This window comes from Saimiri boliviensis, chromosome 9, assembly GCF_048565385.1.
Source record: "Saimiri boliviensis isolate mSaiBol1 chromosome 9, mSaiBol1.pri, whole genome shotgun sequence".
In the NCBI taxonomy this organism is placed as follows: Eukaryota; Metazoa; Chordata; class Mammalia; order Primates; family Cebidae; genus Saimiri; species Saimiri boliviensis.
The window spans coordinates 17,848,478-17,872,654 of record NC_133457.1 but is presented as its reverse complement, the minus strand read 5'-3'; the positions used below and the strand labels follow the sequence as shown (position 1 = coordinate 17,872,654).

Genomic DNA, 24,177 nt, shown 5'->3' with positions numbered 1-24,177 from the left:
AAGAACATTATTATTTTTTATTTTATTGCTTTCCTTCAGAACTTCCTTCTCCTCAAATCTAACTACCTGGGTAGGGGGGTGGGGAATAATCAGCAATTTTTATTTAAAAAATTTATTCTCATTGACAATTAAATGGAGAGAGATTAGAATGGTAGAGAAAACCCTGAATCTTAGCTTCTAGCTCAATCTACTCAAGAATCCACTCTAGGTCTCAGGAAAACCACTTTTTGCCAGTTAAAAGCTTAGAAGACTGTGGGTTTGGAGTGAGGACCACCTCTGTGTCTTGCAGCAATTAAAAACAAAGAAACAATAAACAAAGACAACATCAATAACAAACTATCATTTTAAAAGAGAAAATTCTCTACACACTAGATCTTTCTACTTAAACACCCTCACCCTGAAAGTCATGCTCTTAAACATTTCTCTTCCAGGAAATAGCCTATCAGGGGGCATTTCTAAATATTTCAAAAGATCAATTAATTTGTCAATGTAGCCTAATTAAAACTCGGTTAGACTATTAAAACTGTGCATTCAGCATTGCTTGCTTACAACAATTTCTGTAGCGTTCGTTGTTGGTAGACTTCATTTGTGCAGTATTTCACATATGGGTCAAATGTGGATGCTGTGTGTTTTTCCACAATGTCACTTATATCATCGATGAAGATACTATTCTGATGTCTTGCTTCCAACTCTATAAAGAACCTGAAAAACCAAAGGGGGGAAAAACATTTTATGCTTCTTTCATACACTGCAACAGCGATAATAGATAATCCTCATGTAATGCTATTACACGAGATTTGAAAATTCAACAGTACAGAGTACCAACTAAAAAATATGTTTAAAAACTATAAAAATTTTATCTAAGTTTAAATCTATCGTATTAATACACCTTGAGGCTGGGCATTGTGGCTCACACCTATATCCCAGAACTTTGGGAGGCTGAGGCAGGAAGATCACTTGAGGCCAGGAGTTCAAGACAAGACAAAACCAAAAAAACCCAATTTATTGCTTTGAGTGTTTGACTTCAAACATTGATAATCTGAGGCATTTCTCTCCATTCAGGTACTTTAGACTAAATATATTTCACTATTTTTTAAGAATTATTTAAATATGGGGAGGGGAGTGAGTTCATGCTTACATATTTTATTATATTGAAAAGTATATGAGCAAAACAACTAAATAAATGGTTAAAAAATAAGTCTGAGGCCGGGTAAGGTGGATCATGCCTGTAATCCCAGCACTTTGGGAGGCCCAGGAGGGCAGATCACGAGGTCAAGAGATCAAGACCACCCTGACTTGATCTCTTGATCTCAACATGGTGAAACCCCATGTACACTAAAAATACAAAAATTAGCTGGCCTGGTGGCATGTGTCTGTAGTCCTGGCTATTTGGAAGGCTGAGGCAGAAGAATTGCTTGAATCCGGGAGGTGGAGGTTGTAGTGAGCCAAGATGGTGCCACTGTACTCCAGCCTGGCAAAAGAATGAGACTCCATCTCAAAAAAAAAAAAAAAAAAGTCTGAAACAAATCTAATGCTATGTTTTTTTCTCTCAAAATAAAAACAATCACATTATTTTAAATCCAATAATATGCATGGCATTTAAATTTCTCCCTAATTTATTCAGATTGCAATGTAGGGTCTCCCCTCCCCTCCCTTCCCTTCTTCCCTTCCCTTCCTCTCTCCCCTCTCCTTCTTTCCTTCTTTCTCTCTCTCTTCTCTTTCTCTCTCTCTCTTCTTTCTTCTCTCTCTCTCTTTTTTTCTTTCCTTATTTCCAAAAGAGCCTCACTCTGTTACACAGGCTAGAGTACAGTTGCATGATCTCAGGTCAAGGCAACCTCTGCCTCCCGGAATTAGGCAATTCTCCTGCCTCAGCTTCCTGAGCAGCTGGGATTACAGGCATGTACCCCATGCCTGGGTAATTTTTGTATTTTTTTTTTTTTAGCAGAGATGGGGTTTCACCATATTGGCCAGGTTAGTCTCAAACTCCTTACCTCAAGTGATCTGCCTGCCTTGGCCTCCCAAAGTGTTGGGGTTACAGATGTGAGCCACCACAGCCGGCCAGGGTTACCAGATTTAGTATACAAATAGATAGCAATTTAGGGTCACCAAGATAGGTATACAGATACAAGTATATATATCTATGCACATACATATGATATATAACAGGCGTCCCCAAACTATGGCCCGTGGGCCACATGTGGCCCCCTAAGGCCATTTATCCGGCCCCCCGCCACACTTCAGGAAGGGGCACTTCTTTCATTGGTGGTCAGTGAGAGGAGCACGGTATGTGGCAGCCCTCCAACGCTCTGAGGGACAGTGAACTGGCCCCCTGTGTAAAAAGTTTGGGGACGCCTGATAAATAATTACATATGTCATATAGATAGCCATTGTTTACCCATTCATTTGCTGATGGAGACTTGGGTAGTTTCCACTTTTTGGCTACCTGAAATAATGCTGCTATGAACATCTGCATACAAATATCTGTTTGTGTGTCTGTTTTCAAGTCTCTGGGTATATATCTATCAGTGGAATTTTAATCACACTGTGCCAATAATAGTATGTGTGTGGGTGTGGCAGTGTGGGTATGTGGCTGTGGCAGTGTGGGTATCTGTGTGTATAGGGGTGTGTGTGTGTGTGTGTGTGTGTATGTAGAGAAAGAGTAGCATAATACCTGAACCAAAACAGAAACTGAATTCTATGTAAAGGAGAGATTAGTTCACTAAACAAAATTTAGTTAAGAAATGATCCCTTCCCTCCCAACACTCACAGTGGTGTGATGGGAGGCATGCTGCCAATTACAATACAGGATCTATGAAGAGGTGTGGTATAATAAAAATAAATAAGTATTTGTTCTTCATCCCTGGTTCTCGGAACACAGATCCTGAAATGCCTGGAATCTCTAGAGTGATAGGATTGTCTTTTGTATGCCAGTGAGACGACTGGTAGCTGGGGATCCTTGGCTACAGCATGGCTCTGATCACCAGAAAGACCAAGGCATGACTGGAGGGTTGGAACTTTCAGTCATTCCTGGCCACCTCCAGTCAGAAGAGAAGAGTTTGAGTTCAATTGCCAAGGAACAATGATTTAATCAATTAAGTCTATATAATGAAACCTCCACAAAAACCCTTAACTGATGGGGTTAGGGAGAGATGATGAACACCTTGAGGTGCTGGGAGGGTAACCGGCCCTTGAGAGGGACGAGGTGGTCTGCAGTACCTGCACCCACTCCAGCCTTGTCGTATAACAATTCTTGTATTTGGCTGTTCTTGAGTTGTACCCTATACAATAAACCTGCCTGAGTTCTGTGAGCCACTTTAGCAAATTATCAGGGCCTGAAAGAGGGGAACCCCCCCCACAACTTTGTAGCCAAGTAGGAGAGAAGTGTGGGTTACCTGTAGACCCAATACTTGCATCTGCCATCTTAAATGAAGGCAGTCTTGCGGGACTGAAACCTTAAAGCTATGGATTCTGATGCGAACTCAGGGTGGTTAATGTCAGAACTGAAATTTTAGGACTGGAATTGTAGGACACACAATTGGTGTCTTGAGAGTTGAATAATTGGTTGGTATAAAGAAAAAAACCTCACACATTTGGTGTCAGAAAGTGGTGATAAAGAGGCCTCTTCAGAAGGCAGAGTGACCACTTCCGTGGTCAACACAGGTGAGGAAATGTGTAAGCTGGATCATCAGTGCCAAGGATGACATGACAGGAGCAGGGAAAGGAGGCACAACAGGCAGAGGAAGCAACGTGGGGTCTGGTTGGGGAAACTGGGAAGTTTAGTAGAGCTGAGCTATAGACCCCAGGAGGAACAAGGGCATAGGGAGAAGACTGCAGAGCAGGTTTGAGCTCCATTGCAAAGGTTATATACTGTGTGCTGGGAAGTTTAGGATTAATCTGAAGACAAGAAGAAACCACTGGAGATATAGAAGCCAATAAATCACTGAAAATCTGAGAAAACTAGAGCAGAGCAAGGATGGATTACTACTAGGGAGGGACAGATGACAAGCAGGTCGGTTAGGTGGCTAATACGGGCAAGCTGACAATAAAGCCTGGCAGTGGGAAATCAAGAGAGGACACAGAGTAGGGAAACAATCTGGAGAGAAAATTAATAGATTCAAGAAAGTCATTAGATGTGAAATCAAGGAAGATGCTGAGATTTCTGGTCAAGGTTTCCACCTGGCAATAAAGTGTGTTCTTAAACCTTTAACGAAGACAGAGATTTAGGAAGAGGGAGAAGCAGCAGGAAGAGCACCATTTAATTTTGTCTTAGAGATGTGTAATGGACAGCTAAAAACACACATCTGTGAAATTTCAGAGGAACTGGAATTCTAGGTACTATATAGCTAAGACTACTTGATTTCTAGCTGGTTTTCATATAAATATGGAATATCTGTCATTTAATTCCAACTGTTTTGTAATGCAAATGTAAAGAAAATTGTTCAAAGAAAATTGAAAAAAAGAAGAAACCATTCATAAGGCCATTATCATATAATTCGAGGATATAACTATCTTGAGACAAATATCTCTTACAATCTCTGGTCTTTAGCTTACACTGTTACCAGCCTGAAGGAATGCAACTATGTAACCAAAAACAACAGTAACTTGGCTTTTCTCAATGAAAAAGGAAAATTTCATTTATCACTGTAAAAGGTTTGCCAAAGTGCAATATTAAAAATAAGGTACCAATTAAATATCTGTTTATGCTACTCACTTCAATATAAACCAAACCACCCATCTTTTATTTTTAATTTACATAACTGAGACAGAATTTAAAGCTTTCTATGTTAAATAATCTATGGGTTATTTTGGGAAATTTGCATACTTTACTAAGTGAGGTAGCTATAAAAAGACCAAGAAAATATTACTAAAAAATGAGGAATGATTTCGGGAACCATGAATGGTGGTGAATCAAATCAAATCTGAAGCAAAAATAAAAGCATTCTGGTTCCCTGGTTGAAATTTGAATGAAATAATTTGGCTTACTAAGAGGACAACTTTTTAATGGAAATACATATTTCAGTTTTATGAATTTTTTTCTAGGATAATACTTTCACTATTTCCTCTTTGTAGTATTACCAAGATGTTCATGTTTTATATCAATCACATTATACAACCTTTATCTTTTTTATTCCCCTAAAACTTTTCCAATCTCACCACTAAAGAGAAACCTTCTGTGGACCAGGAAAAGCTGCCTAGAAACATCCCTCCTTACCAGAAACATGAGTTAGACCTGTTTGACTGTTAACTCACCATCACCAGCAAAATCACACCCATACTTCAAACGGACTCTTTAAATGATTGTAGTCTGCCCAGGTGAGCTTCTCAACTGTGCAGATAATGGTCAACATCCCAGGAAGTTCAGGATGATTCAACTAAACCCATGTTTGAAAAAAGAGCCTGATATGGAGCTTGCTTATGGTCTGGTAACCTTTCTTCTAATGTGTTTAAAAACTGCAGAGATTAAATATTCTTTAGGCTTTTTGTGGTTGCTTTATTACGCGATGATCTTAAATGTGGCAGTGAATTTTTGAGGAAAAAACAAAACCAGCAGCGGGGTAGCCGTTTCTGATACACTCAGCCCATGTACTTTTGTTAGGTTCACTTTCACCCTTGTGTAGTAGGTAGAAAAGACCTACAGAGGTGATGTATCAATGCTCCTCATACCATTACTGACAGCCTTCTCAAAGTACAACTGGTAATGTAATTGGCATGTCAAATATGAGCATTCCTGATAGCTCTTGAAAAGACTGTACAGTAGAGCTCACCAATCCATAAAGGAGATTAAAACTCATTTAATACAGACCAAAAAAAAAAAATCCTGTTTTAATCAGTCAACCAACAAAATCTTCTCTCATGTGTCTAGCACAGAGCAATAGACTTTGGTGGATGTCAAGTAGCAAACACTTGATAAATATGGCCGCTATCACAGTGCCAGGCCCACGGCTGTGTGTTTCCCATACACTGTCATATTTCATTTAATCCTCAAGCCTGCTTTATGAGATGGTCATTATACCCATTTTACAGATAAGAAAACCAAGGCAAAGAGTGCTTATGTCACAACTCAGTTTGAAACCAGAGCCAGACCCTGTGCTTGACCCAACACACCTGCTGCCTCAGGTCTCAGCAGTGAGCTGATCTTGCCCACCTGTTGCTATTGGCCAACTCTCAACCAAAACATCCAGCAAGAAGAGTAACAGCTGGAACTGAAAAGAAAAAGGTCATTTTCCAAGAAGACTAATGTTGAATGGCCTCAGTAAATAAATTACACAAATCAACGAACTGCAGACATTCACAGTAAGATTTATGCCATGACAAGATGTGCAGACAACAGAAGGGTCAGCAACCATATTAGGTGCAGCCTCCGAGAAAGATAATCAGGAGAACCACAGCCAGCAATGTGCTCTGGTCCTGGCTGACACAGTGTGAACAAATATCGGCTTATGGGTACCCTGTGAAGCTCTCTGGGGGTTATTCATTTTGACCCTCCTATTCTCGATGCCCTTTTTGCCTCATCAACCCCACTTATCCTTCATATATCAGATAAAACTTCATCTCTTCTAGGAAGCTTTCCCTGACCGTACCAGGATAGGTTAAGCTGTCTTGTTCTATGATTCATAAAACCCCATGCTTTTTCTTCAGTGTACCTGCTATGATGGCAATTAATTCTTTTATAATTTTTTACTTTTGTCTCTCTTAGTAAGGTCTAGAGGATGGGGCCATGTCTGTTGTGTTCACTACTATACATACAGGTATACATACACACACATATACCTCAGACCTGGCCATAGTACCTGGAATATAGGAGATAGTCAAATATTTAATAAGTGAATATATAAACAAATCAAATTTAATTGTTTTACATAGAAAATTATAAAGGTGAAACATGTAAAAGAATGTTGTTCTATTGTTATTTTGCTAGGAAAGTAATACCCACAAATTGGGTCAGTCTCTACCTTGCTTTTCTCACTGATAAGTCAACATATATTTAATTGACCACAAGTTGGCTTCCCAGAACTGTATGTACAGGAAGGACCACCAATGAAGACACGAACTCTCAGCACAAGCCTTTACAATTCTTCAATTAAGATTACTGATGTGAGACCCAGTCCAGTATGAATTTGTTCAATGCCAGCTGCATTTTCTGAAAAAACTGCCAGACCAGCCCCTCCTTTATCCTATTTAGGAGGATGCCAGAGAGGCTAACAAGCTCAACACTCAGTGCTCTAGCTCTGGAAACACAGAAAAAAAGGAGGTCTGGTTATAATCAATGCCGCTGTCCTGTGCCCTCCTAAGAATGGCGTCCTTTCAAGGTACTTTTACTTCATTAATATCCATCTGCCTAAAGCAAACTCAATTCATTCCTAGACGTCTCCCTCACTTAAACGAGCTGTCAGTCTAAATGGCTGCAGTATCCCACCAGAGAGGGTCATATTCACTTAGGCTGGAGACTTCTAACATACCAGGCAGGTTTCACATGTCTAAGTTGCTGTTACTTAATAAAATATCTTCACTAAACAAAGAAATATTCCAGATAAGTGGCAGCAAAGTATGTGCTGCTGGAAATACTTTCCTAATACAGAACATTCTGTACTCTACCGAGATGAATTTATATTCCGCTGCTGGTAAGTGAGATCTGGGGCTTCATTTGGACTTTTTTTGGTGGTCACATTGACATTGAAGATCAATTTCAGTTTCTTTTGATATACTGGATCAGAGAAAGTAAAAGCATGGCAAGCACACCACCACTAACCCATGGCAGGCATCAGTAACTGTCTGGCACTCTGCCTACACGCAGAGTTTGCACTCCAGGCAGCCATTAACAATCAATCAAAATCAATGCTGAAGAAGATGAAGCTCATCTATGAATCCTTCACCAGACTAACAGTGATAGGGAATCTATTAATTCCACTAAACTATAGGACAGTTGCTGCTCAATCAGAAAATATCCTACCTGTACCCTGATCTGGTAAAGGTCTCAAGAGATTTCCTTTCCAGTAGACTGTATGTCTTCTCACATTCTATTTTATCCTTTTCTTCTGAAATTGTATCTCCGGATTGATAAGAGGATAAGAAATTAAAAGTGGTTTGAGATGTGAGGGAAAAAAAATTCTAAACAAAAATGCTCTGGTAGCACTCATTCCCATTCTGATAGCTACTATTTGATCCTTAAAATCTCTAGAATGATTTTTGTTAGACAATTCCTATCATCCTGTTAAACCTTTAAGATCAGCCTGGATGTGTGGCAGAAGAGACTGAGGTAAAAGACAAAAGCTAAGGGTATTTTCAGGACTTTGAATCAAAGGGTTTTCTTAGCCTTAATACCACACAACACAGAGCCTGCTTACGTTTAAATCCAGCTCTGCACAGGCACCTTCAGTTCAAGGCACCTGGCAAATCCCAAAGGAGAGGGGAGCTGGAGGCCAGGGGAGAAAGAGGCAAAGAGAGACTACAAAACCAAGTGTCCTTCAACACTTCCCTATCAGTTAAGGCTCCAACTTACTAAGTCCTTCCTCTCACTGATAATGTATTTGCTAGAAGGAATATATACAGGACCATACAAATATGGGAAAACAGTATAAAAAAGACCTTGAAATTTTAATACCATTAAGACTGAGTTTTTGCCTAAAAATGACAATTTCAAGTATTTATCGTCTGAACTTGCTTCACAGAAATAATGTGGAGAGAAAGAAACTTGTTCCCATGGTAACCTGAGTATTTGATTCTTTTGTTTCAGTGCTATTCAAATAATGCATTCATCCATATTTTAACTTCTCCCAGACATGAGGATAACACTCCTCAGAAATAGGGATAATGAATGACAGAAAACATATGCCAGCACTCCTATCAAAACATTCTTAGAAAAGAGTCTGTGAATGCATGGGCCTGAGATGCTCTGGGTTACGATGGAGAATTTTTCAATTTACTTTTAATTTCCATCTAATAAAAACTGCCCTTTAATTTTATGTATGACCATGAAGACACAGACAAGTATGCCTGTTCACCCTGGGATCTCCAGTGCCTAACAAGGAGCAAACACTCAATAGATATGTTGAATGAATCAATACTAAGTACCTATTATTCCTCCTTGCCCCACCATTAAAGTGCCTTCTTCCAAGGAGAACAATGAGGAAAAAAATACAAAGCAAGTATCTACCAGGCATGATTTAACAACCACGTTAAATTATCACCTCTGATGAGGTGAGGTCCGTGGAGAGGCCAGCTTCCCTAGCTGTCAGAACCAGGTTGGCAAATATCACACGTGGAAGTTCACACTCCTTACACAGCATCGTCCATGCAGAGATTGTATCTTCAAAAACAGTTTTGCTAATCCATTGCCTGGCAAAAATTCTTGAAAACTCAAACCCTAGGAAAGGTTTCTGACTTCTAAGGAACATTTCTTTTTAGGATACAGTTGCTATAAAACCAGTTATGTGACCTTTTCATTTTGGCTGCCTGGAAGGGTATTGTTTAATCCTCACTCATAGTAACTACCAGAAGTGGTTAGACATGCTTGCTCTCTTCACCCCTGCCTTGTTTTCTGTGTCCCACTTAAACAGCCTCACTAAGTACATGTATTTTATTGTAAGCTTCCTTCAGCCTTTTATGGATGCAGTTGGGGTGTAAATAATAAATTATAAACAAACTGGGAGAATGTGGATTCTTAGTTGCTGCTTGGAAAGTCTCTACATGCCAAAGCCCCCTTTCCTATTGTGGACTGGTCATTCTGGGATAAAAATCAGTACAGGAAAGAACACATTTCTCTTTGGACACTATTTTCAATTCCTTTTTAGGCAGTGCCCATATTTCAATTCCAAATTCAGCCAATGGTAGAAATAACCTTTAAAGTGAGCCCCAAATCCTTGTATCTTTTGTTTTACTAAACATGTACCCCCATCCCACCCCATCCAAAAAAGCTGTCTTCCTGAAAAAAAGACATGCTTTCTATGGCTTTCATCAGTTTCATTTAAAAAAAAAAAAAAAAAAAGAAAAGAAAAAAGAACCAGGAAACAGAATTCTGAAAAACTCTATAGAGGTCAATTTCCTAAGCCATAATATCCTAAGAAAAATGATGCTTGTCTACATGAGGAAAATCGAATTTCATTTCCTCTCTGATATTTTCCAATCCTGCTCCAGCTTATGAAGCAGCTGACAGTTTACCCCTTTCACACAATCCTCCCCTTCAACTTTAATCAAAGTCTTTAAAATCTTTTCTTTTTAAATGTTATTAGCATAGATTAGCAAGCATCAGAATAATAAGAGATGTATGGGGTAAACAAGTCCTTGCCCTGATTTTAAGTAGATTTGGAAATGATAAATTTCCATTTATTCATTTATTAAAACAAAACAAACGAGTGGAGAAGACAGGGTCAACTCCATCCAGTCCTACTATAGACAGTAATCAGCCCAAGAAAGACCACTGGCAACCAAGAGAAAAAGGAAGCATGCCAGGAAGAAAAGGTCTTGTAAATCAAAGATAGTGAGATGAAAAGAAGGAAAGTGTGCTTATGAAGCTTCCAAATCACCTCCTCAACACCAAAGACCAGGCTTTCCACCTTCTCTTTTTCCCAACCTTTGTGTTTTCCTTTTCCTTTGGTACTGGAGAAATGGGACCTGTTACCTCATGAGTAAACTCTATAATAATATCTATAAGTGAATACACTTCCAGACAAAGTCCATTTCACAGACTGCCACACTATACATACTGTAGCACTAGCAAGGCTAATTATGTACTATGCACATCACCTCTTCGGAAAATGTTAGCAGGTTATTGGTTGCAAGTACAAGCTCTGGAGCCAAACCACCTGGGTTCAAATCCTGGCTCCCTCTTTTATTAGCCATGTATCCTTAGGCAATTTTATGTCCCTACATCATAAGTCTATTTCCTTATTTGCAAAATGGGAAAATAATGATATCATCTCATTAGGTTCTCATGCTGACTAAATGAACTATAACATGTTAAGTGCTTAGAACATGTTTGGCACACGGTACATACTCATTAATATTAATTGTCATTTAAAGTGCAATAAAATGCCTTTCCCTTCTATATGAATTCATAGAATTTTCAGGTCTTTTAAATAATGCCAGCAGGCTTTCTTCATATTCTAATTCATGCAGTCCAAGGACAGCAAGCCTCATTCCTATACTGTATTTCTATTAAGTCTCGTGGGCAGGTGTAACAATCCTGCCATACACCAGATCTGCTCAGAATCACAGGTAAACACTTTCTCATCAACTTTTAAAATTTAGTAGGTATTTATCAATGACAAAATTAAAGGAGGATGCAGTGCAGACTTTTTTAAGTCCTCTGTGTTGGTACCTCCCCAGTCACTGTGTTACACATGGGAGAGAAATGAACCAGGGACAAATAACAGTTCTCAGCAACTGAGAAGTGGTGGAACATTTCCTTACATGCAAACACTGTTCTTGGCCTTGGCGTAATCACTGTGAGAAAGAAGTCATGTCGCAATTAAGAAGCCCTGAGCAAGGCACAGGCACACTTGGCAAAAACACAAAGGGTGCCATGTTTATTTTTAGAGCCCTCTGTGGCAGGCTAAATTATGGCCATGTACATGTCCATTATTTATGTCCATCATCTCAAAAATGTCCATGTCCTGTGAATATGTTATCTTACATGGTAAAGGTGATTTTACAGATGTGATAATGATACTGAGATGGGAAAGTCATCCTGGATTATCCAGGTGGGCTTAAAGTAATCACAGACGTCCTTATAAGAGGGAGGTAGGAGGGTGAGTCAGAAGCAAAATAGAAGTCAGAGAGAAGACAGTACATAGTAGGCTTTGAAGACAGAAGAAAGTCATAAGCCAAGATATGAAAATAACTTCTAGAAGTTGGAAAAAGCAAGAAAACAGATTCTCCCCTAGAGTCTCCAGAAGGAAACAGCCTAGTGACTCCATGACTTTAGCCCAGTGAAACTGATTTCAGATTTCCCACCTTCAGAATTGCAAAAGAATAAATTCGTATTGTTTTAAACCACTAAGTTTGTGGTAATTTGTCACAGTAGCAACAGACAACTAATACATCCTCTTAATCTGTTGCAGAAACTCTCTTCTAACCTCTTGTTCCATTCCTAATAACCAACATCCAGTATCTACATACGTGTCCCTCATTACTCATGGGCCCTACTCTACAGCTTCTTCCATTCCAGAAAGCTGATGTTTCCAGACCCAGTTCCCTTCCCTACCCATTGTTTCAGCGACTACTTAGTGAATCCCTACTATGTACCAGGCTCTATTCTAGACACACAAAACACACAGCTCAAGACAATTCCAACAAGAGTCTCTGTCTTCACTGTGCTCACCGTCTAGTTCTCAAGGAGGCTAGTCCTCTCTATTCAATTCCCTCAGGGCCCTGCTGCAGGCCTGCATAAACAACTATGGAGCAGCAATGGTGGAAAAAGGAGCCAAACCACTTTCCTTTCCAGGTTCTCTGAAAGACACTCTAAGAAGCAAGAAAGTTTCTTATTAGGCAATCGGCAGGAAGGAAGCAGGCAGGAGAAAAGGGAGAGGGATGAGAGAGTAGTATGAACAAAGACAGAAAACTCAGACTGTGCCCTGGCAATGGGGTGGTGAACTTCATGGTTTGCTAATGATGTCAGGGCAATCATAAACTCTCTGCACTTGCATGCCAGGTTTGTTGTGTAAGCACAATTATACCTGCGTTTGTTTTTTGTTTTTTGTGTTTTGTGTTTTTTTTTTTTTGAGGAAGCAAGAAACGTATGGCTACTGGAAAATTTTTAAAGGGGTCCGTAACAAAAATAAGTTTAATAATCACTGACTTGTATAATGAAATATCTAGTGTTTGTATAACAAAACATCTACACAAGAACTTAGAAATTACTATTAAATGAAATTAGAAACAGGGCCTGGGTCTAGACAGTGCAGAACTCGAAATGGCATATTAGGCAGTTTCCATTCATTTCAAAGTAACAGAATCACTGGGGTGATTCAAAATAACAGAATCACTAGGGTGATTAGAAAAGTAACCCTGGAGGGAGCAAGGTGAAGGACAGGATGCAGGGCTGGAAAAGGCTAAACTGAGGTACAAAGAAGGAGGTACAAAGGAGGCCCGCTTCAAGTCTGCACATATCCACTTAAGAGAAGAGGCTGGCAGTTCCTCAAAATGTTAAACATAGAGTTTCCATATGATCCTTCAATTCCACCCCAAGTATATACCCAAGAAAAATGAAAATCTAAAACACAAAAATTTGAACATAAATGTTCATAGCAGTGTAATTCAAAATAAAAAAGAGAACCCAATATCCATCAATTAGTGGATAAATAAAATGTAATATATCCACACAACATATTATTCAGCAACAAAAAGAAATTACTTACACATTACAATACGGATAAACCTTGAAAACCTTATGCTACGTGAAAGAAAGCAGTCATAAAAGATCATATTTTATATTTTATATTAGTATGAAATATCCAGAACAGTGAAATCCATAGAAACAGAAAGTAGACTGGTGAAACAGCCTAGAGCTGGGGAAGTGTGGGGGGAAATAAGGGGTCAGTGCTAATGGATAGGGCATTTCTTTTTGAGGTGATAAAATCCTAAAATTGTGGTGATGGTTGCACGCTCTGTGGCTATACTAAAAATCATTGAATTATACTATTTAAATGGGTTAACTGTATGGCAGATGAATTGTAATCTCAATAAAGCTCTTTTAATAAGAAGTGCAGCAGCTAGGGAAATGGATGGAGGGCCAAGGCTGGCATCAGCTAGTTCTGTTCACAAACAGAGCATTCTCTTTTCCTGCTTCCCCAGATAGCAGATTTTGTAAGTTTCATCCCTTTTCAAGGGAATCTTATGAAAAGTCCCAAGACTTCCACAAGAAAAGAGAGCTGTTCTGCTTGTAGTTGGGGGTCAGGAGGCCCAGAGCCCAGTTGTTTGGCTTCCCTGACACCCAAATTGGCAGACCCTAAAGTTCCTTCAGGGAATTCCAGGCCTGATGGAAGGCAATCTGAAACCGCTCTATAGATCCAAATGGCTGAGAGATGTGGAATGTAAAGCATCTCTGCAGGGTCAGTGAGAGGGAATTTAGCCAGAATATCCCCACCCTAGTCACACCAGTGAGAGACAGTTATGTCCACACTAAAGCCAGTCCTGCACAACCTTTAACACATCATAACTGTTATCCTTCTGCTTAATCACCATGCAAGATATCCTAGTAAGAGGAAATGATGGTTTCACTTACATAAAGCTAAGGAAAGTTTGATTTTATACCCTCTTACAAGGCTTTTGGAGAGGTCCGATGCATGTCAACTTAGTCCAGAATGGTCAAATGTTTCATATCCCAAAATCTTACCTAGTATTCGACCATAACCAAAGTGTTGGCAGCCTCTAAATTTGTTTAATAACAATAAGTCTAGAATGATAAAATATGTTTCTTTTTTTTTTTTTAAACAGAGTCTCTGCCCCCAGGCTGGAGTACAGTGACGTGATCTCATCTCACTGCAACCCCCGCATCCCGGGTTCAAGCGATTCCCCTGCCTCAGCCTTCCAAGTAGTTGGGACTACAGACGTGTACCACTACACCCGGCTAACAGAATGATAAAACATGTTATTTCTTTAGAGAAATTTCTATAGTATGTATCTTCTTAAATCTACATTTCTTACTGCCAGTCAGTAATTTATAAACCATAAACCGTCACATTTCACCAGTGCTGTTCTGTTTTATACAGGCACTCACTTGTCTTATTACTCTACCCTGGCTCTGAAGCACACATCTTCTGCAACGGGCTTTTTATGGTATTTACTCTTCTCCCTTTTATTCTTGCAGCAATCTCCTTTTAAAGAACCTACCAAGTCAGGCACAGATTTGTATGCCTATAATTTTAGCTACTCAGGATGCTGAAGTGAGAAGATTATTTGAGCCCAGGAGTTCAAGACTAGCCTGGGCAATATAGGAAAACCTCATCTTATTTAAAAAAAAAAAAAAAAAAAAAAAAAAGTATTTTTTTTAAAAGGGTAAAAATAATCTACCAAAATCTGCTCCTAAAAATGTCTCTGGACTCATTACCCTTTTTCTCTGAAAAATCAGACCCAGCTTTTCAAACCAAATTTCTAAATACTGGCTTCTAACCATACAACACCCTCCATGTAAAGCACACAGAGGCACGCCTCACCTTAGTTCTTCCCAACCACCTCTCAGCCACTTTATGCCTCTCAGCCAGCCTAAATGCCTGGACCCACCTACATCCTGTGAAGCAGAGTCATTGTGAAATCTTCTTTCATTGCTTGCTAAGAATGTTGACAGTAATCACCAGGACTATGTCACTCACCAGGACACAGAGCAGCTGATTCTTAAAGAAGTAATCACTTAAACACTTTCAGGGAGTTTGCCATTTTTCTAGCGTTACCTGTTTTTTTTTTTTTTTAATTGCCTCTTAATAGCTGCAGTTAAAACTACCAAAAAAAGTTAACCTTAACTTTGGCCCATATACACATACACTGACATTTTGTCATTTCCCTACCAAAGAGTGGCTCCCAAACATTCTCTCCATCTTCACTTTCTGCCACAAATGCAGAGCTGGCTCCCAGTCAGGTGCAGAAATGTGAAAAACACTAAAGAAACTGCCTATCTGTCCTTTACTCAGGGGAAGGCTGCACTGTGATCCGTTCACAGGGTGATAGTCTCCAGTTTAAAGGGAACGGAGAAAGATACTCCTGAGGAACAGAAGGTAAGCACCACTGGATAGCCGCCTGTGGGATCCTGGCCCTGCCAGGGTCACATGACTGAGTTTTCAGCACCTACTCTGGTTTCTATAAAACATCAGAGCCCCAAAATGCCTTGGCACCTGTGCTAATGACAAAGCCAGCACAGAATGCTTACCTGTCATTACATTCAATAGCTTAACTATACGTTGCATAATGCTTTATAGTGTCCAAGTGGGTTTATGCATCTTTCCGTTAAACATCAGTACCATTTCCAAGTGCTTTCCTTAGAACTTATTATAGCTATGCAAAATAAATACCATCTGGCTTCTTTCTAAAACAAAACAAAACATACAGTGTCAATACTTCCCTTTGAAGGGGGAACTATACCACCCTCCTTCAGTTATTGAGAACTGTTCCCTGGGAAGTGGTCTTTGAAACAAAACAAAAATCATTTGTAGGTTCTAATTTGTAAATTAGTATTTCTCAGGAGATACAAACCAGAGGAAATTAGCTTCATTAAAAAGTACATACGGTTTATCTTTACCAAATTATCTACAGGGATGTTAAAAGGACTCAAGATTTTTGAAAATACAATTTTAAAGGTTTTTCTTTTACAAATCTCCAGGTTGTGGTACATTAATTCCTCGCACTTTCTTTTCTCTTTTAATATTAGCTTGAAGTTTAACAGTAGAAAAAGAGGGAAGTATTTGATCTCCTTGAAATGTTAATGAACATATGAAAAGGTAAAAAGAATTACCACAATGCCTGCCCTCCCTCTCCAACAGTGGAAATCGTCTACAATACGCAGCTTCCACACTAAGTTACATGTGCAGCCCAAGTCGGGCTTAAACACTGTGATTTAGGACTAGCTGCAGTTGTAGGAACAGAGGTCAAAGATCTAACCATTATGGTTTATAGAACCTTTAATACAAGATGAAAGGGATGCCATCATATTTTCTTAGACTTTCAAGATCTGAACTTTACCCTATACTCTTATGACACAGAATGGTAAGTTCAATTTTTTCTAAAACATAGAAGCTAAAAGCATTATATATAGGAGACCCAACCCTAGTAAATCATGACTTGCATGCTGAGGGCACTTACACTATGTCTAGAACCTTTAGAGACAGAACATAAAAATAAGTTTCCTTCATCATCTTTCTTTGCAATGCTTATAAAAAGTATATTTATCTATATATTTTCTAATTTTAAGCAATTTCTCAGTTTTCTTTGACAAGCCAACTCAAAGTTCTTAACTATTTTTTTAAGTCAGAAAAAAATGAGTATGTATATGTATGTATATATTTCCTAACTCTTTTAAAGAAAGGCTACTTTGTTTTTACTTCTGTGTTAATACTGTAAAAAAGATAAATCTACCTGATCCTTTAGGTGCCCTGATATAAAAAGTCTGACAAAAGCATATTATTTAACTGATTGCCCAATTAATTTTAAGAGGAAGGAAAATGAAGATAAGCCTGTTTTATCATTGAGTTATATAACTGGATTTCCTCAATGCCTCAAATTGCATATTAATATTTAATATAATTTGTTAAGATGTATTTTCCCTTCTTCCCTACAAACCCTGCTGAATTTGTTGAGAGGGTCTCCAAGGAACTTCAAGAGTGCCACTTCATGCATAGGCACAAGCCCCAGCTTTTGTATCAAGCTAATTCAGATCAAAAGATCAAGCCAACACAGTGCTCTTAAATGGATGGCTTGTGGGTTGAAACTGCCTTACACGTGTATTTTAAAAACCTAAATTCACTCCAAACATTTAAAAATTAAGGAACTGCACCCATACATCTAGATTTCCCACTTTTTCTGAAACATCAGTAGATCTGGCAATGCTGAGCTCACATTCCACCATGGCTGGAAAGATTGGGGCCGTACTAACAGCCCAGTTTGTGGTGATCTCACTGCTCAGACCCATCTCACACCCATCTTGCTTTACTCAGCTACATAACCTGGCTGCCAGGGCAGGTATATGAACTTAGCTCCCTGTAGAAAGAGCTCTGGAGTCAGATCTTATCTGAATTCTGGCTCCTACTTAGTATCTGAGTACTTACTTACTTGGATTCAACTTCTTTAACCTCTGTTTCTCATCTGCTAAAAAAGATAATACTATATCCCTCATAGATTGTGGCAAGGACTAAATAACAAAGTACTAAAAGAACTTACCACAGTACTTGGTACACTGGGCTGAATAAATGGTAGTATGTACTATTATTATCATCATCAAATGACAAGGCATCTAAGAAATACTTGAGAAGATGCTAATTTTCATCCAAGCCAAAAAGGTTTCTGAAATCACTCATTTCAACTCTCCAAATTTATGTTTTATTGAGAAACAAACTGAGCTTTTAGGCACTCATTAAACTTTTGCTCTTTTTTTTCAGGAACCTGCAAGCCTCCACTCTACATATGCAGAAAAAAGAATAAACAAACTTCTGCAACCTCTGGTTTTTGTTTAGTTGCTAAGACAAGCAACAGATTGTTCATCAAAAATAGTTTTATACATGTATCCATCAATCTCTTCCCTACCCCTGAAAAGTTTCTGATGTTAACATGAAGAGAGGGGAGAAAGCAAGCTTTCATTAATCTATAAAACATAAAACTATGAGAATTAACTAATTGCTGCAATTAGCAGCAGACGTTGACAAATGTATGGTTGTAAAATGTTTATCCTTCATTATAAAGGCTTTGGAGTTTGCAAATTGCAATAATTGATATCTCTGTAAGAACTGTAATTAATTGAGAACTTTTACAGTTCAATTACAGAAGGAGTAAAGGGAAGAGAAATTACATTCAATCATCTCTTCATAATTTTAATGCAATCTTGGTGAATTAAAATTGGCAGAAAAATCTTATCAACTCATATTCATAATCTGAGACAGAAGAAACTATAACAGAATTTAAATCCAATTATTTATACTATACTGGCAAAAGTCCAAGGCAGTAACAACGAATTTTTAGGTAGACGGTTGCAGATGGGGGCGGCGGGGGGGGTCGTGGGAATGAAGGGTGATGCAAAGAATCATCCATGGAAACCTTGCTAATAAATTCCCTTGAAATGGCATAATTAAGATTATGAAAAAGTATTAACAGTACTTGCCTGAATACACTATATTCTGATAATAAAGTAAACGTTGCTGTAAAACCTTAACCATTTCTTAAATGTTGATTTTGGCTACGGCATATGTGAAAATTGGTACTTATGATCCTGAACAAGCATTTTACTTCAAAGTCAACAATGGTACTGCACAGCCTATCCCTTACATGATGACAATTTGAAGTTATAAAATGAGGACACTATTTATTCAATTTATGTTTATAAAGCTAATTATTTTTATAAATCAAATAACTACAAACGACCAAACAAAACCCTGGGACAGTTCATTTTGTAAGAAGAAACATTTTAGGGATGAACATGTTCCCCTTAGAATAAATGTTATCTGTTCTATATGACTGGCTCTTCCTCTGTTTTGTTTTGTTTTGTTGTTGTGGTTGTTGTTTTGTTTTTTGAGACAGAGTCTTGCTCTGTTACCCGGGCTGGAGTACAGTGGTGTGATCTTCGCTCACTGCAACCCCTACCTCCTGGGTTCAAGTGATTCTCATGCCTCAGCCTCCAGAGTAACTGGGACTACAGGCACACACCACCAAGCCTGGCTAATTGTTGTATTGTTAGTATAGATGGGGTTTTGCCATGTGGGCCAGATTGGTCTTCAACTACTGGCCTCAAGCAATCCATCTGCCTTGTCCTCCCAAAGTACTGGGATTTTAGGTGTGTTCCACAGTGTCCGGCCATAGCTGGCTCTTCCTAGGCTAGCCTATTTTTAAATACAACCTGTGCTTTCTACATTCTGAAAACAAATGAAAGAAGACGACTCATTCATATTGCACAGCTATTGTGAAACTTCGGCAGCATCTACTGCCATTTAGAGTGAAGTGCTCTGCCTCCCCTTCACTTTTCACTTCTTTGAAAGTGATGCTGATTACTCTGATAATCTTCTGAAGGCACAGAGAGCATGCCAAGACTCTAGGGTTCCAAAAGTGTATCCTTTTCACACTGATGACAACCAAAATGAGCCCATTGCAACTGCTTCTTGTGCAGAGCCTTTCTGTTTACAGCTCTGTATCTCATCGACATGGCGCAAAATACTGATCTTCGAAAGAACGCCACAAGAGATTGAAACCATTCTTGAGACATGTTGATTTCTTCCTTTATAAATATGCGAGAAGAAGAAACAAATTATATCCTGCTTGCTTTCTAGAGCACACCATACTCCTGGGTTTTCTTCTACTCCCACTGGCTTCTCTGTCTTAGCATTCTTGGCCAGCTCCTCTCCCATCGCCATCTTGTTAACATCTTAGTGTTGGAAGGTCCAGGGCTTGGTGCTCAGCTTTTTCTTCTCTATCTCCAGTCTTTCTCCAATAATCTCATTCAGCACCATTGTGTGAAATTCCATCTATATGCTAACCACTCCCAAATACGTCTCCAGCCTTCAAACAGCCCAAGTCCAAGCCTACTTACTTGGCTGAATACACTATTACCTGCCTATTTAATAGTGCCTCTTGAGTCTCACAGCCATCTCAAAAGGTACATGTGGGACAAGGGACAAATAATTACTGCAAAACTCAATACTATTAGAAAAGGCAAAACTATTTAAATAATAGAAAAGATCACTGGTTGCCAGGCACTTAAGGGGAGGGGGGATGAATAGGTGGAACACAGAGGATATTTAGAGCAGTGATTCTGTACGATACTATAATGGTGAATACATGCCATTACACATTTATCCATTCCACAGAGTGTAGAACATCAAGAGCAAACCATAATGTAAATTATGCACTTTAGGTGATAGTGATGTGTCAATATAGCTTCATCAATTACAACGAATGTACCACTCTGGTGTGAGATGCTGATAGTAAGTAGGGTAGATGCTATATGGGGTAGGAGCAGCATCGGAGGGTATAAGTGAACTCTTTGTACTTTCTGCTCAATTTTCCTACAACCTAAAACTGTTCTCAGACATAACATATATTTCCCACAAGTCTTTCCTGGCTACTAGAGAAAGAGCTGACTAGTTGGAAAGGTGTAATATCTCTATGCCAGGACCAGATTCTAGACCACTTTCTTTCACTGAGCAAAAAAAACAAATAAGGAAATGCCACACAATCATGCATATGTGAATGCTCAACCTGTTCCTTTTCTATTTCTCTTCTCCAAGCAGCCCTCCAAAACCAGGAAGAGGGAGTAAATTCCTGTTGGGATCATTGATTTCTTTTTACTTCTTAAAGAAGAAATGTTGAAATGATCCTGTTGGGATCACTGATTTCTTTTTCTTCTTCAAGAAGTAGCCACTAATTTACAGAAATAGACACTAATTCAGTATTAGCTGTTAATTATGAATCATCCTCACATTAGAGGGTCACCATACAACTTATCCTCCAAATTGGGGTATCTTTTGATAATGAAAGGGGCAGCTAATAATCACACCTAAACAACTAAAATTATCCTAGGCAAATGAGGAGATGCAATTACTCTAGTCATTTAAAGAGCACTAACTGTATACCAGGAGCTAGTCTAACAGCTTTCCATAGACTGACTCATTTAACTTCCATAACAACCCAAAGAAGTAGTTAGCAGTATCATTTACATTTTAGACACATGACTGCTAAGACACAAAGATGTTAGGTATCTTGCTCAAGGTCACACAGGACAAATGGTAAAGAAGGGACTGGAACTCAGGTGGACTGATGACAATCTTAGTCACCATGCTATACTATTGGTAGCACTACTGTTAGGAACATTCAAAAAATCTCAATTTTTATAATGTGTTATAATAAGCAATTAAAATATTGTATTTCACATTCCCGAGTTATCTCATTAATGGAAAGTTGTACTTTGTTCTTTTTCTTTTTCTTTTTGAGACAGGGTCTTACTCTGTTACCTAGGCTGGAGTGCAGTGGCACAATCACAGCTCACTGCAGCCTAGACCTCTTTTGGGCTCAGGCAGTACTCCCACCTCAGCTCCTGAGTAGCTGGGACTACAGGAGTACACCCCACACAATTTTTTTATTTTTTGTAGTAGAGATATGGTTTCACCCTGTTGCCCAGGCTGGCCTTGAACTCCTGGGCTCAAGCAATTCACCCACCTTGGCCTCGTAAAGTGCTGAGATTACAGGCATGAGCCACCATGCCCAGCCAGTTGTGTTTTTTTCTTGTATCTAAATTAAATACTCCTGCTGTACCTTAGGGTAGAATGAGAAGAAATGAAACATAGCTAGAACTAGCAGGAAGCTGGTCAATTCTGGTTTTGCATTTATTATCTATTCTCATTATTCTCAGAAGTTATGTTTCATGAAGTTGCTGTGAACACTGAATTAGTGAATGCTGAACTAGTAGAAACAGCATGGGTTCCTACAAGCCTCTGGTCATGATATTTTCACCAACTGATCAATACATAACCTTGTTTTCTGTTTCTGTTTAAAGATGCCTTATTTAATATATATGGTGTTGATTCATTAACAATGAACTCATGCCAATGGCACTAGCACTGCAGTCACATCACTATGACATATTATTGATTTGTTAATATTGAACTCATGCCAACAGCAGTACAGCACTAGAATTCTAACTTATAATAGCACTATAAGCTTGCCTAATACACACATTTTCTCTGTAAGACACTACAGCCTTCTTGTACTTTGGAACACTATACAGTTTAGCCTATGCTTTGGGATCATTTTAAACAGCAAAGTGATCAATAACAAGCACAAAAATAAAAAAAACCGTGGCACTAAATTGACCATCAGAAGGACTCTTGTTTCCAGTGTGAGAAAAAACAGAGCTCTGCCTTGTTCAACCTCAGCTGGAAACACATCTCAAGAAACGTATTTTTTGCTGCTCTGCTTGCATGACCGTGAATGACCACAAAACTACTGCAAGTATTGATTTGTGGTTACAAATAAATTTAAGTAAATAGGTAAATTTGCAAATATGGAATCTACAAATAATAAATATCGACTGTATTTGTCACTCACAAATGTATCAGGCTCCTGCAGCAGATGGGGAATTGAGACTTCAATACTGGCAGGCTAATCTGAGTGCAGGCCCCCATTGAGACTCTGAGTGCTCAGGTGACTGTGGGTAAAGTACTTCACCTCCATCTGAGCCTCCCGTTTTCTTGTCTATAAAGTAATAATGCACAACTTTTTCTTCTCTAGGTTTCTTCTCTAATAGCAATTTCAATAATTTCCAACCTTTTACTTTCCATTTCTAATCTTGTTTTTCACTACAGTCTTCATAGAACAATCCCACATTTCTCATATGGTAGAATTAGGCTAAATATAGCAACCTGGTTCTGATCTAAGTAGAGAAAATGAAGTGGGATCTGCAGGCACACTGACTTTTCTCAGGAGCTTAAATGTAAACTTCCTTGAGAGGAAAAAAAAAAGAGGCAGAATAACATATACAGTCAGCATGCTGCGTTTTTAAAGAAAAGTGGGACAATAAGAAACCATTTTTATTTGCCTATCTCTGCATAAGGAAATGCTAGAAGGATGAACAAGACATCTAATATAACATATTAACAAAGGTGAAGGGTAACAGAGTCAATGGGGGTGGGCTTCTCAGTGTATAAATAGATGCCATTTGACGATTTTTAGACATTTTTTCTTTTTTTTTTTGAGCTAGAGTCTCTGTCATCCAGGACTGCATGCAGTGGAGTGATCTCAGTTCACTGCAACTTCCACCTCCCGGGCTCAAATGATCCTCCCACCTCAGCCTCCCGAGTAGCTGGAACTATAGGCATGTGCCACCATATCTGGCTATTTTTCGTGTATTTTGTAGAGACAGGGTTTCACCATGTTGCCCAGGCTGGTCTCAAACTCCAGAGCTCAAGCAATCCACCCACCCCAATCTCCTGAAGTGCTGGGATTATAGACGTGAGCCACTGTGCACAGCCTTTTTGGACTTTTAAGCCATGTAAATATATGACATATTAAAAACACAGTGAACCACCCTTTCCTATAAAATGGCTTAGAAGTCCTGGGTTCTAGCCTTAGTTCTAATCCTAATTAGCTGTGAGATCTGGGGTACTGTCTGTAAATTACAGAATGGGATATATGGCCTCTAAACTCAATCCCAAAATTCCATAGAAGTAGTTGATTAATCATAGAACAAAGTAGAAGAGTGAAATGAGCTCAGGTGTATCACATGGCTTATGAAGATAAATTAATTAACAGCAGGTGAGTTATATCTTAATCAAGCTATGATCACACAGTTGATAGGTTTTACAATTTCTATTTCTTATTTTCAGTAAATTACCTGGAGACTATAAAAGCAAAACTGCAATCATGAGTTACAGAAATTTTCACAAAACAAAGTGTTACATAGGGACATGATGTAAAAGCAGTTTCTAGTGAACCTGAAGAATAGATCAGATGACTTTTCCATAAGATAGATAAATTGACAGGATTCAAATCTTTCAG

General features: G+C 38.8%; 1 protein-coding gene across 2 annotated transcripts in view; it reads right to left on the bottom strand.

Annotated features, from left to right (window-relative positions):
• ARHGEF26 (Rho guanine nucleotide exchange factor 26) overlaps positions 1-24,177 on the bottom strand; it is a 128,887-nt gene that overhangs the window by 56,369 nt on the left and 48,341 nt on the right. For both annotated transcript variants that reach the window (XM_010335753.3, XM_003925017.4), the window contains exon 7: positions 550-702. In XM_010335753.3, the coding sequence (XP_010334055.1) occupies positions 550-702 (153 nt within the window). The remainder of the gene's footprint in view (positions 1-549; positions 703-24,177) is intronic.